Source organism: Macrotis lagotis, chromosome X (assembly GCF_037893015.1).
Source record: "Macrotis lagotis isolate mMagLag1 chromosome X, bilby.v1.9.chrom.fasta, whole genome shotgun sequence".
NCBI classification, from domain to species: domain Eukaryota; kingdom Metazoa; phylum Chordata; class Mammalia; order Peramelemorphia; family Peramelidae; genus Macrotis; species Macrotis lagotis.
Window position 1 is genome coordinate 553,518,167 of NC_133666.1, and position 14,362 is coordinate 553,532,528.

At 33.1% G+C, this 14,362-nt stretch overlaps 1 protein-coding gene across 12 annotated transcripts in view; it reads left to right on the forward strand.

Moving 5' to 3' along the window:
- Positions 1-14,362, forward strand: part of VPS13B (vacuolar protein sorting 13 homolog B) — a 1,326,809-nt gene that overhangs the window by 75,772 nt on the left and 1,236,675 nt on the right. For all 12 annotated transcript variants that reach the window (XM_074200569.1, XM_074200570.1, XM_074200573.1 and 9 more), the window contains exons 4-5: positions 5,142-5,309; positions 7,014-7,195. In XM_074200569.1, coding sequence (XP_074056670.1) covers positions 5,142-5,309; positions 7,014-7,195 — 350 coding nt within the window. The remainder of the gene's footprint in view (positions 1-5,141; positions 5,310-7,013; positions 7,196-14,362) is intronic.

Below are 14,362 nucleotides of genomic sequence, written 5' to 3' on the forward strand. Positions count from 1 at the left end.
GAAGAGTGTGATCAATAGAGTAAAAAGCTACAGAGAAGTCAAGTAGAATAGGGTTGAGAATAGACCAATAGATGTAGAATTTAAGAGATCCTTAGTAACTGGAGAGAACAGATGTGGTGCAATGGAATGATAAAATCAGAAGCTGGATGGTATGAAGAGATAAGAGAAAATGGTGGTACCTGCCTTAGCAAAGAGCTTAGCCACAAATGTCACAGGAGATATAGGACAATAGTTAGCAGAAATGGAAGAATCAAGTATGGGTTTTTTAAGAGTTGGGAAGACATGGGAATGTTTGTAGGCAGTAGGAAATGAGCCAGTAGAAAGGAAATGATGATGTTTGTCCTTCATCCTCAAAGAACATCATGACATCAGGGAGATGATACCATGACAAGCACATGAATTGGATTTGAGTGAGGGGATCTGTTCTAAGTCATCAGCTTCACTTTCTTCTTCAGAGCCATTAGGATCCAATGGTCAGATATGTATCAGGATGACTGGAGATGTCCCTGGATGTGAGACAATCAGGCTTAAATGATTTGCCCAAGGTCACACAGTAAGAGTCAAGAGTCTGAGGTCAGATACAAACTTCTGTGCCCCTGACTCCAAGTCCAGAGCTCTATCTACTGTACCACCTAGTTGCCCAGAAGAAAGGGAAAGATTGAAAATAAGTGATAGTAAGGGAATGATATCAGGGTGGGAGTTGGAGGAGATAGAGGAGTTAGCCTTGGTAAGGAGTAAGGCCATTTCTCCATGGGACACAATGGTGAAAGAGGAGATAATGGCAGAAGGCACTTGAGTGATGGATGTTATTGAATAGTGGGAGTGATCCAAGGTTTATCTGTCTTCCACTTAAGTGATTTTCTTAAAGTACAGTCCCAACCTTGTAAATTTTAGTGGTTCCTTTTTTTCTTCCAGACCCACATACAAGTATTATCCAGTTACTATCCATTGAGCCATCTATCTGCCTCTAGTAGTATCTGGGACAGGATTTGAAATGAGAGCTTTCTGACTTCAGTCCCAGTGTTCTATCTATAGCACCACTTAGCTGCCTGATTCCTGATAGATTATTTTTAATTTTTTTTTTTTTTGCATAGTACCCTGCAAGTGGTGCTTAAATGCTTATTGGATTGAATTGTTTTAGTTTAGGTCTTCATTTAAAAATGGTTTTTAAGTTTTCATATTTAATTAAAAAGTACCACTCTTAATATGCCCAGAAAATATACTTAGAAAATATTAAATTTTGGTACTTTTAGTATTGTTGGACAGAAGGTATATTATTTTTAAAAATTTCTTATAGTTGGAGAGATCTAAAAGTGACAGTAATTTCTTTTTTAAAACATTTTTTTCATTTTTAGTATCAAATTTTCTTCTCTTTACTCCTCCTCCACCTAAGAGAGGCCAGAAATATGATACACATTCATTATACATGTCATGCAAGCATATTCTTGCTTCATAAATATTTCATATATTGAATTATTAAATTGGATTATTTAACAGTGTAGGTATTTAGAGAAATACAAATTGTAGTTTATCCTTAACTTTTAATTTTTAAAATAATTTAATTCTCTTTTGGTTACATTTTATTTTTTATTAATATTTTATTTGTTTTCCAATTATATACAATAGTGGTTGCTACCTATCATTTTTTTGTAAGGTTTTGAATTTTGCAATTCCTCCCCCACCCCCCAACAGAAAGCAGTTTGATAATCTCTACATTGTTTCCACACTATACATTGATTAAAATTGGATGTGTTGGGGGTGGCTAGGTGGTGCAGTGGATAGAGCACTGATCTTGGAGTCAGGAGGACCTGAGTTCAAATATGGCCTCAGACACTTAATAGTTACCTAGCTGTGTGGCCTTGGGCAAGCCACTTAACCCCATTGCCTTGCAAAATCTAAAAAAAAAAAAAAAATTGGATGTGTTGAGAGAGAAAAAGCATATCCTTGAGGAGAAAATAAAATATTAGAGATAGCAAAATTATGTAGTACATAAGACACCTTAAAAAAAAAGGAAGGTAATAGGCTTTGATCTTTGTTCAAACTTCACAATTCTTTCTCTGGATAACAGATGGTATTCTCCGTCACATGTGCTCTAAAATTGCCCTGATTATTGCATTGATGGAATGAGCAAGTCCACTAAGGTTGATTATCACCCTGCTGTTGCTTTTAGGGTGTACAATGTTCTTCTGGTTCTGCTCATCTTGCTCAGCAACAGTTCATGCAAGTCTTTCCAGGCTTCTCTGAAATCCTATCCCTCCTGGTTTCTTATAGAACATACCACAATTTGTTCAGCCATTCCCAATTGATGGACATTCACTTGATTTCCAATTCTTTGCCACCACAAATAGGGCTGCTACAAATATTTTTGTACAAATGACTTTTTTTTACCCTTTTTCATGATCTCTTCAAGTTATAGATCCAGTAGTGGTATTGCTGGATCAAAGGGTATACACATTTATATTGCCCTTTGGGTATAATTCCAAATTGCTCTCTAGAAAGTTTGGATGAGTTCATATCTCCACCAACATTACATTAGTGTCCCATATTTCCCACATCCCTTCCAACATTGAACATTGTCCTTTCTAGTCTTATTGGCCAATCTGAGAGGTGTGAGATGGTACCTCAGAGATTATTTAATTTGAATTTCTCTAATAAGTAATGATTTAGAGCAATTTTTCATATGACTATGGATAGCTTTGATTTTCTCATCTGTAAATTGCCTTTGCATATCCTTTGACCATTTATCAATTGGGGGATGGCTTGTTTTTTTTCTTTTATAAATTTGACTCAGTTCTCTATATATTTTAGAAATGAGTCCTTTGTGAGAAATACTAGTTGTAAAAAATTGTCCAATTTACTACATTTCTTTTGATCTTGGTTACAGTGGTTTTTGTCTGTGCAAAAGCTTTTTTAATGCAATCAAAGTTATCTATTGTTTTTAATGATGTTCTCCATCTCTTCCTTGGTCATAAACTACTTCACTTTCCATAGATCTGACAGGTAAACTGTTCCTTGATCTCCTAGTTTGCTTATAATATTGTCTTTTTTTTGTCTTAATCCTGTATCCTTTTTGATCTTATCCTGGTATAAGGTGTGAGGTGTTGTTCTAATCCAAGTTTCTGTCATACTAACTTCCAATTTTCCCAAACAGTTTTTATTGAAGAGAGAGTTCTTTTTCTGAAGCTGGACTATTTGGGTTTATCAAACAGCATATTACTATAATAATTTCCTGCTATCTCTTTTGCACCTAGTGTATTCCACTGATACACCACTCTATTTCTTAGCCAATACCAGACAGTTTTGATTACTGATGCTTTATAATATAATTTTAGATCTGGCAGGACGAAACCACCTTCTTTTGCACTTTTTTTCATTAAGTCCCTGGAAATTCCAAAGGACAATTTTTAAAAATTAAAGATAATAAGCTTTGGTCTTCATTTAAACTCTATATTTCCTTCTCAGATATAATTCTTATTGCATCATAGATGAAAAAGATGCATTTAATATTTCTACTTTTCTATATTTAACTGTATTTTGCCTTAATGTACAGTCAGTTTTTATAAATTACCATATATTGCTGAGAAAAAAGGCATTTGTTATCAATTTGTTATCAATGCAGTTGTGGAAGAAGTGGGCAGATTTGGAGTGGGAAGTTAATGGAGGACATTCTGGTTTTCCCAACAATTCTTGTTAAGCAAGGGGTTCTTGTACTTGAACTTTAGGTTCTTGGTTTGAATCAAATATTTGGTTCCTTTTTTTTTGACTTGCAACTAATTCTTGGATATCTAATGCTTGTTCCCTTCTTCCTTTCCTTAGCTTTCCAAAGCAGAGTTAAATTTTTCATTTTAATTGTATATCTCTTCCAGGACCTAATATAGTGAATATAATTATTATTAATTATATGTAAACATTCTCATGTGAATATAATTATTATTAACATAGCATTAAATATTATAATCATATCCTATTGATAAAATTTCTTTATAATTTATGTTTGGGGATATCCAGACTAGTTTATTTTTATATTATTTTGTCACTAGGAATTGATAATCATATGTTAGATTATAATTTTTCAGAACCTAGATTAGAAACAGGTTTGATGACTTTTTATTTTCATGAATTTGGGAATATGAGCCACCATTCACTTTTCTTCACCTCTTTTTCCTTTAAGGAAGGAATAGTTTTGATCAAATAAAATTTGATTTATTGTTGGTTTTATTTAGTGAAAAAAGTGGGAGGAATTGTATTAAAGAAATACAAATAGTTTTGTTATAGGCCATCTCTTCTTTTCTGTAACCATAAAAACATAATCAACAAGGATCTATTGATGGTTCCCTATGTGCTCAGAACTAAGCACAGAGGATGCACATGCAAGAAAATATATTCCTTGTTCTTTTAAAAGTAGTTTGCATTCTCATAGGGGAAGGTAATACATCAAAGAAAGGTGAAAAGTGGAGGAGGGGAAGGATAAATGACCAAACCAGAGAGAAAGAGGCAGAGCTGGGCAAGAAATTACTGTTGACTAGCCTGGGCTTCCACCCCATGATGGAAACCTCAGGAAGTACTCACCAGTGGGAGGAGGGGAGTAGAAAGATGTCCTAGAATAAGAAGACCACTGTCACTGAGTGAGGTTTCAGGTTGAGAAAGCTTATTCGGGAATTCCAGATAGGTACTCTGTTAAGTACTTGAAAGTACAAAGAAAAACAGTCTCTGTTCTGTTGGAACTCATATTCTAATTGAGAAAGTAGATAAATAACTTGATACCTATTCACATTCTTTCCCTATATTGAATGATCATGTGATAATTAGTGAAAATAAAATAAAAATATAGGATTAATGATAAATGATTTATTCATCTATAAAATCTATTATAATGAACTCAAAAAAACACTGTTTTGTTAGGGAAAAGAGCATTGATGATATTATTGTAGTGTTTATGTAGTGGATTTTTTTACCTTGGATTTTAAACCTGTATTCCTTATTTTTTTCTTTGGTTTTGTTTCATTATCCCAGGAAAAATTAGATGGATTTTAACTGAAGAATTTTCTTCTAGTTAATTAAATGCAAGAATGCAGGAGAATGCAATGAAAGACATCTGTATAATTGTATTTCTTTTTTCCTTTTGCTTTTTCATTTTTCAGGTTATGTGCAGAGCTTAATTAGACGAGTTGTAAACAATGTTAATATTGTTATAAATAATCTCATATTAAAGTATGTGGAAGATGATATTGTTCTTTCAGTCAATATTACATCTGCAGAATGCTATACAGTAGATGAATTTTGGGATCGAGCATTCATGGATATTTCTGGTGAGCAAACATTAGTTGTTTATCTTTTTTGTGTAAAACATTGCAGTATTTTAATTTTTAAAATATAATTTAATTTTTAAATTACCATTTGTTGAGAACCTGCTGTGTTGCAGAGCACTGTGCTAGATGTTGAAAGAGGTGTAAAATTTACATAATAATTTTCTCAGTTTTTCTTCTTTCCTACCTGTCTTCTGAGTATCTCGAAGGTGGTTTATATGTTTAGTTGTTAATTGGTGATTTTAAAGGTAAAATACACTGTCAATTTGTTCAATTCTTTGAGTTTTGTAACTGATTAATAAGAATGACTCATCTGATTGTAACCTAATGGAGGCAAAGGTGTTTGTATGTATAATTAAATAAAAATAATGAATCATTTTGAAACACCTTCTTAGGTGTCACTTTCCTACACTTTATGTTTTTCCTTTTTTTCAAACTAAAGACATCTTGAATTCATATGAATTTTTCCCCTTTTCATTCCTTCCATCTTCTAGGAAAGTGCTAACAAACGCTGAAATGCCCTAAAAAATTAGGCTGTAGATGTAGGAAAACAAATAAAGCTGGATAATATAGAAATTGAGTAATGAGTTATTCATTATTTAAAAAGTCAGGAGTTGCAGGGTAAGTTCCTGACACCAGAACCAATTAATTCTGTCAGTTTAATTTAATTTCACATGACTTCTGAATAACAGTTTTAATCATATATAAAATGGGGATAATGGTATCATTTATACAATTCACATTTTGAAGGTGACAGAATGATGTTTCTGGAAGTACTTTCAAGATCATAAAACAATGTTATACTAGGTATCATTTTAAAATGAATAAAATCTTAGATATTGAATTGGGAGATGGGTTGAAATCTGAAGTTTGCTATTTAAAAACTCTGTGACTATGAAGAAGATTTTTCAGATTCTTAGTTTCATTTATCTATATAACAGGAATTTTATCTAGTATTTACCTCAGAAGCTTTTTCTGAAATTAGAATCATGATGCATGTAAAATGCTTTACAAATTTCAAAATGTTATGTAATTATTATTACTGTTGTTTAAAGGGGACTTAAATAAACTCTAGAATCACATTTTAGAGTAAGAACTAAAAGGACTTTGGTGCAAAAGATCTAGGTATAAAGCTTTATTTTGGGGGGATAAAAATTTCAAGTCTTATTGGTTATTTAATATTCAGACATCGAAAAGTAATAACTTTTGAATAAAGAGGAGGAAACAGGAAAATCTCTCAAGATCTCTTCTACTTTTAGTTCTTTTAGTATATTTCCCATCTTTGAGTACATTTACAAAATATATAAATCTGGAATATTATTAGTTCACGTGTACTTTAAAAACATCCTCTTAGTATATGTATTGCATGAGATATAGAATATATCTAAAAATATGTGTTAATAAAGCAGTCTTGAATCCCATACATATGTGTAATTCCTTGTTTTTGTCACCAACTTAAATTCTCTTTGGATTTTGAAATGTTAGATGGCCTGAGATGGCTGGAAACTTAGCACTTTGACTGAAATACACTAGGATTCTTTAGCTTTTGGAATAAAAACAATGAAACGAATTGGAGGTAAAATATTGTCCATATTTTCTTTTTGTGATTTTGAATTAATCATCAGTTTTACCACTTTCCTTTCTAAAAATGTTTTAAAATTCTATAGTTAGCTTTAACCTAAAACTGTTTTCCTTTCTTATTTTTAGCAACTGACCTGGTACTACGGAAAGTTATAAATTTTTCTGACTGCACAGTTTGTCTTGATAAGAGGAATGCTAGTGGAAAAATTGAATTTTACCAGGATCCTTTGCTATACAAATGTTCCTTCAGAACTCGACTTCATTTTACTTATGATAACTTGAATTCCAAGATGCCATCAGTCATTAAAGTAGGTTCCATTAATAGTGCTTTTTTTTCAGGAGTCAAGTGTTGCATGTCTTTGTTTGACTTTTTTTTTAGCTTATAACCTGTTTTTTCCCATTCTAGATTTTAAGAATGCATTTCAGTAGTAACCTTTCTTCATTTTACTTCTCTTGGAAAGCACACTCACTTATTAGTTTTGACTTGACCTATCCACATTAATATATAAATTTGGATAGTTATGCAACTATTTAAAATTGAGATAATAGTAAGTTTAGCTTGGACAGGGACATGACATGGCTTACATAGACATTTTGAGTGATTCTTCTTTCACTCTAAAATTCCAGTGCTTTATATTGGTATTTACCAGGTAATGTACAGGTAGCACCACTTCAAGATAGTATCACACTTACTAATTGAGGGAATCAGTGCAAAGATATTTGTTAAGTGCTTACTGTATAGCAAGTATTTGCTAAATGCTGAAGATAAAAGTGGAAAGGCAGAAAAATTTCATGCATATAGGACAATATAAAAGAAAGGTCAGCTGCAGGACAGATGGCAGGGCCTAGAAAACCTGAGTACAGGAGAGGGGATGATGATATTTTTGTCACTTAAAACATTTTGATCATTTTAAAATTTGATTAAAATAGACAAAAGAAATTTCAAGTCAAATTAAAAAGTATTTTTTTAAGTGCTAGGACTGAGTTAAGACACAAAGAAGAGAAAAAGCAGTTCCCTACTTTGAAGGAACACACAGCCTAATGGAAGAGATAACATTTAAATTAATTATGTACCAAAAAAACATATTCAAGATGCCAATTTAATTCCTCTTCTGTACATGAGAGATGTTGTGTATAATTTCCTTCACATGTTCAAACTACTATTTAGTGATTTTTTTGTTTTTGCAAGGCAAGGGGGTTAAGTGGCTTGCCCAAGGCCACACAGCTAGGTAATTATTAAGTGTCTGAGGCCGGATTTGAACCCAGGTACTCCTGACTCCAGGGCCGGTGCTTTATCCACTGTGCCACCTAGCTGCCCCTTAGGGATTTCTTTATATCGCTTTGCATCTCTCTTTTCTTTGCCTTTGCATGTATTGACCCCAAATTTAGTAGACATTATGGTATCCCCATTTCCTAGACTTTATTCAAAGCTTAGTCTATTTGTTACCTCCTTCAAGACAACTATCTTGGTTCTCTCAGTTTCTAGTCTCTTTTCGAGGAACTACTTTGAATTTAATTTTTTTTATGTACTTGTGTCATCAGTTTTTCCTCTCTTGTATTGTTTTTTCCCCCTTGCCTTTCCCTCATGTAACCTTCTTTGAAGACAGGAATGAATTAATTTTTTGTGTTTATATTCAGTTTCTGGCAAAAGCAATAGGTATTTAATAAGTGATTATTGTATCAAATTGGATCTCCTAAGGGAACTCATAGTAGTTGGAGAATTCTAATTTCAAATTACTTATAGCAAATCTAAGTTTTCCTCTTTGTGGCTTCCACCCATAGTTTCTAGTTCTGTGGAACCAAGAAAAACATGACTTCAGCTGTTTCAAAACCTATCACATTCCCCATTTTCCTTTTCCTCATTCTTTTCTTTGGGCTACATATCCTTAGTTCCTTCACTTGATCCTCACAAGGTCATTCACTATCCTGTTGTTCACCAGTCTCTGAATGCTTTTCAGCTTAATAGTCTTTTGCTTTGATCGTGTTGACCAGAACCAAATATAATGTTAGATATTGTTTGGACATACTGGATTACAGTGATACCATTACCTCTCCAGCTCTGGACACTGTTTCTCTTAAGGCAGCCTAAGAAACCATTAACTTTTTTGACTACCACTGATCCATTTTGCATTTATAGAATACTAATGTTAAAATGAGTATTGTCACGTATATTGCATTAAGGTTTCACAAGTACTTTTTCTGCATCATTTTATTTGATCTTCACAATTTTCTTCATTTTTTTTTAGATGAGGAAATTGAGGCAGTCGATTAAGTGACTTTCTCAGGGTCAGTAGTGTTTGGGTTGAGTTTTGAAGTCAGATCTCTCTAATTCTGTCTTGTATCTTATCCATCATGATGCCACTAAAACCCTTGATGATGTTTATCCTTCACACTTGGAGATGACCAGGGAAGTGATGCCTTGACAAACACATGAATTGGATTTGTGTGTGGGGGGGTGTGGTGTTATATCACCAATCTCACTTTCTCCTCTAGAGGCATCTATATCCACTGGCCAGATTTGGGTCAGGATGACTGGAGATGGCCCTGAATGAGAGGTAGTCAGGGTTAAATGACTTTCCCAAGGTCAGCTAATAAAAAGTCCAGTGCCTGAGAGACTGGATTCTCTCTCCTGTCCTTCAGACTCCAAGACCAGTACTCCAAACACAGTGCCACCTAGTTGCCCTTAGCAGCATTTTAGAATTATTATTTTACACAGTGTGTCACTTTATCCTTTAAACATGTGTTGAGAATCTAAAAGCCTAAAATCCTCTTAGTAACTTAAAGTTGATTTTTTTTAATTTGGCAAAAAAATTTGATTTCTTTTGAGCTTTTTATATTCCAAATTTTAACATGGAGTGTACTTTTACTAGCTCAGTTATTACTAGCTTGTCAAAAGAAAAGTTGTATAATAAAAATAGAAGTATAGGGCTAAAGGTCATGGATATAATAATAATAATAATAATAATAAATTTTGCTTTTTTATTATATAAAAAACTTTTAATGAATCCAGAATAATGAAGTAGCATTAACATAGCTAAGTTTACATTTGTATAGAGACCTATCTGATGTTCTATTTTGGTGGTCAAACATTTAAATTAATTTTTTTCTTTTTGCTTTATGTTGTGACCATTTCTTTTAAGTCCTTACTTAATTTTTTCCTAATGTTAGTTTTGAAAATAATTTGTGTGAGTGAATTTAAACTTAATGTAATAACATTATTCTTGAAACTATTCCCTGTCTACCCTAGCCTCTAATGTATATGCTCTTAATTTAACCTTAGACTATTAAGAAGAATTGAAGTAAAAGCAAAACAAATTAGTCTTTTCCTTGAAATAAGTTTTTAAAACATTTTTATTTAAAGTTTTGAGTTCCTATTTCTATCCCTCACTCTTTTCCTCCCTGAAATAGTAAGCATTCAGATAAAGATTATACATACGGAATTGGTGAAACGTTTTCATCTTAGTCATTTTGTTCAAGAAGATGAATCGAAAAAGAAAGAAAGGAAGTGAAAATAACATGCTTTGGTCTGTATTCAATCTCTGAAGGCAGATATTAATGCTTTATCATTAATCTTTTGAGATCATTTTAAGTCAGTGTATTGCTGAATTTGCTAAGGCATTCATACTTCTTCATTGAACTATACTGTTGTTATTATTCTGTACAATGTTCTGATGTTGTTATTGTGTATAATGTTCTTACTTCACTATGCATCAGTTCATGTAAAATCTTTCCAAGTTTTTCTAAAATCATCCTGCTTGTTATTTTTAAATAGCACAGTAATATTCCATTACAATTTTATACCATAGCTTGTTTAGCCATTCCCTAATTGATAGGCATCCCTTTGATTTCCAATTCTTAGTCACCAAAAAAAGATGTGTGTGTGTGTGTGTGTGTGTGTGTGTGTGTGTGTGTGTGTACAAATTAGTCCTTTTTAGAAAATAATCTTAAAATGATTAAAAAGAGCCTTAAAAATGATTATAGATACTGGAACAGTTCTGTATTAGCAGAAAACTTATTTAAATTCAGAGGCTTGGTGCAGATTTAATTAGCCATTTGAGAATGTGGATAAAACAGGGAAATTGTTAACTGTTGTTCCATTGGTCATATAAATCAGTCATTTGTGTTCTCATGGCATTTTATTTCAGTATCTGTACTTAATTAATTATTGGGGTCAGAGTGTACATTTAAATCCCTTTTGTACCAGCCAGTTTTGTACACCAGTGTCACTTCACTAAATTCAAAGATGAAATCAAATCAGGTCAATAATAATGTTTTGTCCTTCATTTTTGAATACTATGACATCAGGGAGGTGATGCCATGACAAGTGCATGAATTGGATTTGAGTGAGAGGATGCTGTGCTAAGTCTCCAGCCTCACTTTCTTCTCCAGAGTGCTCTGGGTCCAGTGGCCAGATATGAATCAGGATGACTGGAGATGGCCCTGGATGTGAGGCAATCAAGGTTAAGTGACTTGTCTAAGGTCACACAGCTAGTTAAATGTCAAATGTCTATGACCAGATTCGCACTCCTTCCTCCTGACTCCAAGGCCAGTGTTCTGTTCACTGTGCCACCTAGCTGCCCTCTTTGTCAAGTCAATAGACTTTCATTGAAAGATCTTTAAAGGCAAACAATGAACACAATAGGTTAGATTTCATTGTTGATTCTTGAAGTGCCAGAGTGAGGGTTATTAAAAGACATGATTTTCTTCCTTGTTCAGGACTCTGAGGCTTTGGAATTTTTATTTTCAGCTTATGTCATCTTGTTGGTAATGAATTCTGCAAATTTTGGATGCTCTGTGTGAGATAGCTCTTCCTTTTATCTGTCCTAATCTTAACTTTGTCAAAGTTCAATAAATGACTACAAGTTCCAGGGTACTGTTCTTGGGTGAATTTATTCATGACAGGCTTTTTATGATTTTACATAATAGCTTCTCTTATCCTCACTTGTTCTAGACCAGGGATGAGAACTTTTTTCCTGCCAAGGGCCATTTGGATATTTATAACATCATTCACTATGCAAAATTCTCAACTTAAAAATTAGCCTGAAAAAAACAATTAGCCTGCTGTGTTTGGTCAAGCATTTAAAAAAGCTCCTAGTTTTATTGAATTTCAAGTCCCATTTATGGTTGTCTTGGCAACACCAGATCAAATGATTTCGAGGTCCTTAAGCCTGCAGGTTGAATGTTCCCTGCCCCTGTTCTAGACTAAGGAGTCCTGTTCTTTCTAACTTGACTGAGTTTATCTGGATCATTTTTATTTGTCAGTCATATCTCCTCAGATTCAGTTAAAGAACTGAATTACAGTGTTCAGAAAACACAGTGATTCCTTATTATTAGTAGGATGCTTTCTCTATGTTTTTTCAGAAAAATTATTTTCCTTTTTTTTTTAGTTCTTAATTATTTTTGTATGATTTTGAATTCCACAGTTTTCTCCTTCCCTCCTTTCATTCCCCCCCCCCCTCAATTCCCCCTCCCTAAGATAGCAAATAATCTGATATAGGTTATATATGTACAATTATATTAAATATTCAATAAATCTTTTCTTGATGCTATGTGACATTTTGATGACATTTTTGGTTCCTGAGTACATCAAGTCGAAAGGGTGCAATTGGCAATATCAAAGGACCAGAGACTCAAGAAAAGAGAACAGTGTAGAGATGAACTGGTTCACCAAAGGGTTGCATGGAGAGAACAGAGAGTGGCTAGTGCAGGGCAGATGACCCAGGGGAAAATTGAGGGGGGCCGTCAAGAGATTGAGGTTATGGAGGAAATGGATAATAGGGTATTTTAAGGGAAGGCAGAGGGAGAGGTGAAAAGCTAATAGATTATGATTGGTTGAGAGGATTTTGGAATTCTTGAACATAGAAATGGTACATTCGTGAGTAATGGCAAGATCAAAGGTATAACTATACTTGTGATTGAGATGGGGTGAAGTAGTAGGTCCTTAGAAGTGAGGAGCTTAAGTAATTGAGTTTTTATTAGAACTTTGAAAGAGGTTTAGTAGGTATGTTGAAATTCCCTAGTATGAGAGCAGAATTTGAAGTGGAAAGAAAAATTGTTAGCCAGGTTTGGAACTCATTGACTAAGGAGAGTGTCTGTAGATAGTAATTGCTCCAAGAATTTTGATTGGGTAGTAGATATCAATAACATGAACCTCAAAGAAAAAGAGCTTACTGAGTAAAGGAGGAAATGGCAGTAGGAAGCTAGGAATATAGTTGTTATGCCCAGCAAGAGTTTTTCAGTTCCTAGTTGGATGATCACAAGGGAAGTATAACTCAATTCAATTCTACTTTTAGATAAGTTCACTTGTTAGGAAAATTTTCCTTAGGGGAACCTATGTGTCTCTGTAACTTCTAATCCTGTTTTCAAGTTCTGCCCTCCAGTCATACAAAATCTAGTTTCTGTTTCATGTGACAAAGTTTGATATATTTGTGTACCACCCTTGTTATGGGGCCAAGAGAAGGGGAAAGTAGGAGACTTTATGTGAAATAACATTTTCTGGGTGGTTCAGTTATAGGCATGAGATAGAGACCATTGAAGTTTCAATCGGAAATGTATTTGCAGAGGAATCTCTAACTTGGAAGACCTTAAAGGAGCTTGATAAACTATCACGTGATTTTTAAGTATGTTTACAAGAAATTGAAATTCAAGATGTTTAATTCTCTTCCCTTTTGAAATTGTTTCCTTCCTCATTTATTATTTTAAAATTTTATGATTTTTGTCTTAAAATATGGTCTCTATTATTCTCTCTTCTCCATGAGTTATAGATACTTCAGTTGGTAATAGAAATAATTTTTTGAGAATCAGAGCTTTGCACAATTTGGCTGGTTTCATTTTCAACATTTTCATTTTTTTTGGCAACTTTATATCCCCCTTGTTGGCAGTTCATCTTAATTTTGACTGCCATTGATTGATATTAGATATTGTTTAGATTGCACTTTAAGTATTAATTATTCATATTATTCCTGAAAACATTCTGGAAAGTATACTTCATTTGGTTTTCCATTTTTGAGACTAATGTATTTTATTATTCAGTGTTTCCACAGCTGCAATTTTAGTATTTTCTTTGCTTACATATGTCTTTAGGATATGTACATATTCTTTATGTAACTAAACTATTAATGGCAGTCATATAAAAATTTTGCTAAGATGACATCATAAGACATTTACTGTCCCAAACTTTTACAAGGAATGTTTCTATTTATTGCTGAATACTGACATAATTATGTATAACATAATAGATCAAGTATTTTAATTATAGGATATATGTAATTTCTTAAGTTTTCATTTACATGCACATAGTTTTCCATCTAAAAGTTTATAACTCTTGAAAAAATTATTTTAGTTTGATTTAAGTGAGATTAAGACAAGTGTCTATGCTTTATATAATTTTTTTTGTAATTCAAGAATACAATATGAACTTTATGCATGTTTTCTGTTAAAAAAGCATTCCCTTTAAACATGTTTTCTATTATTTT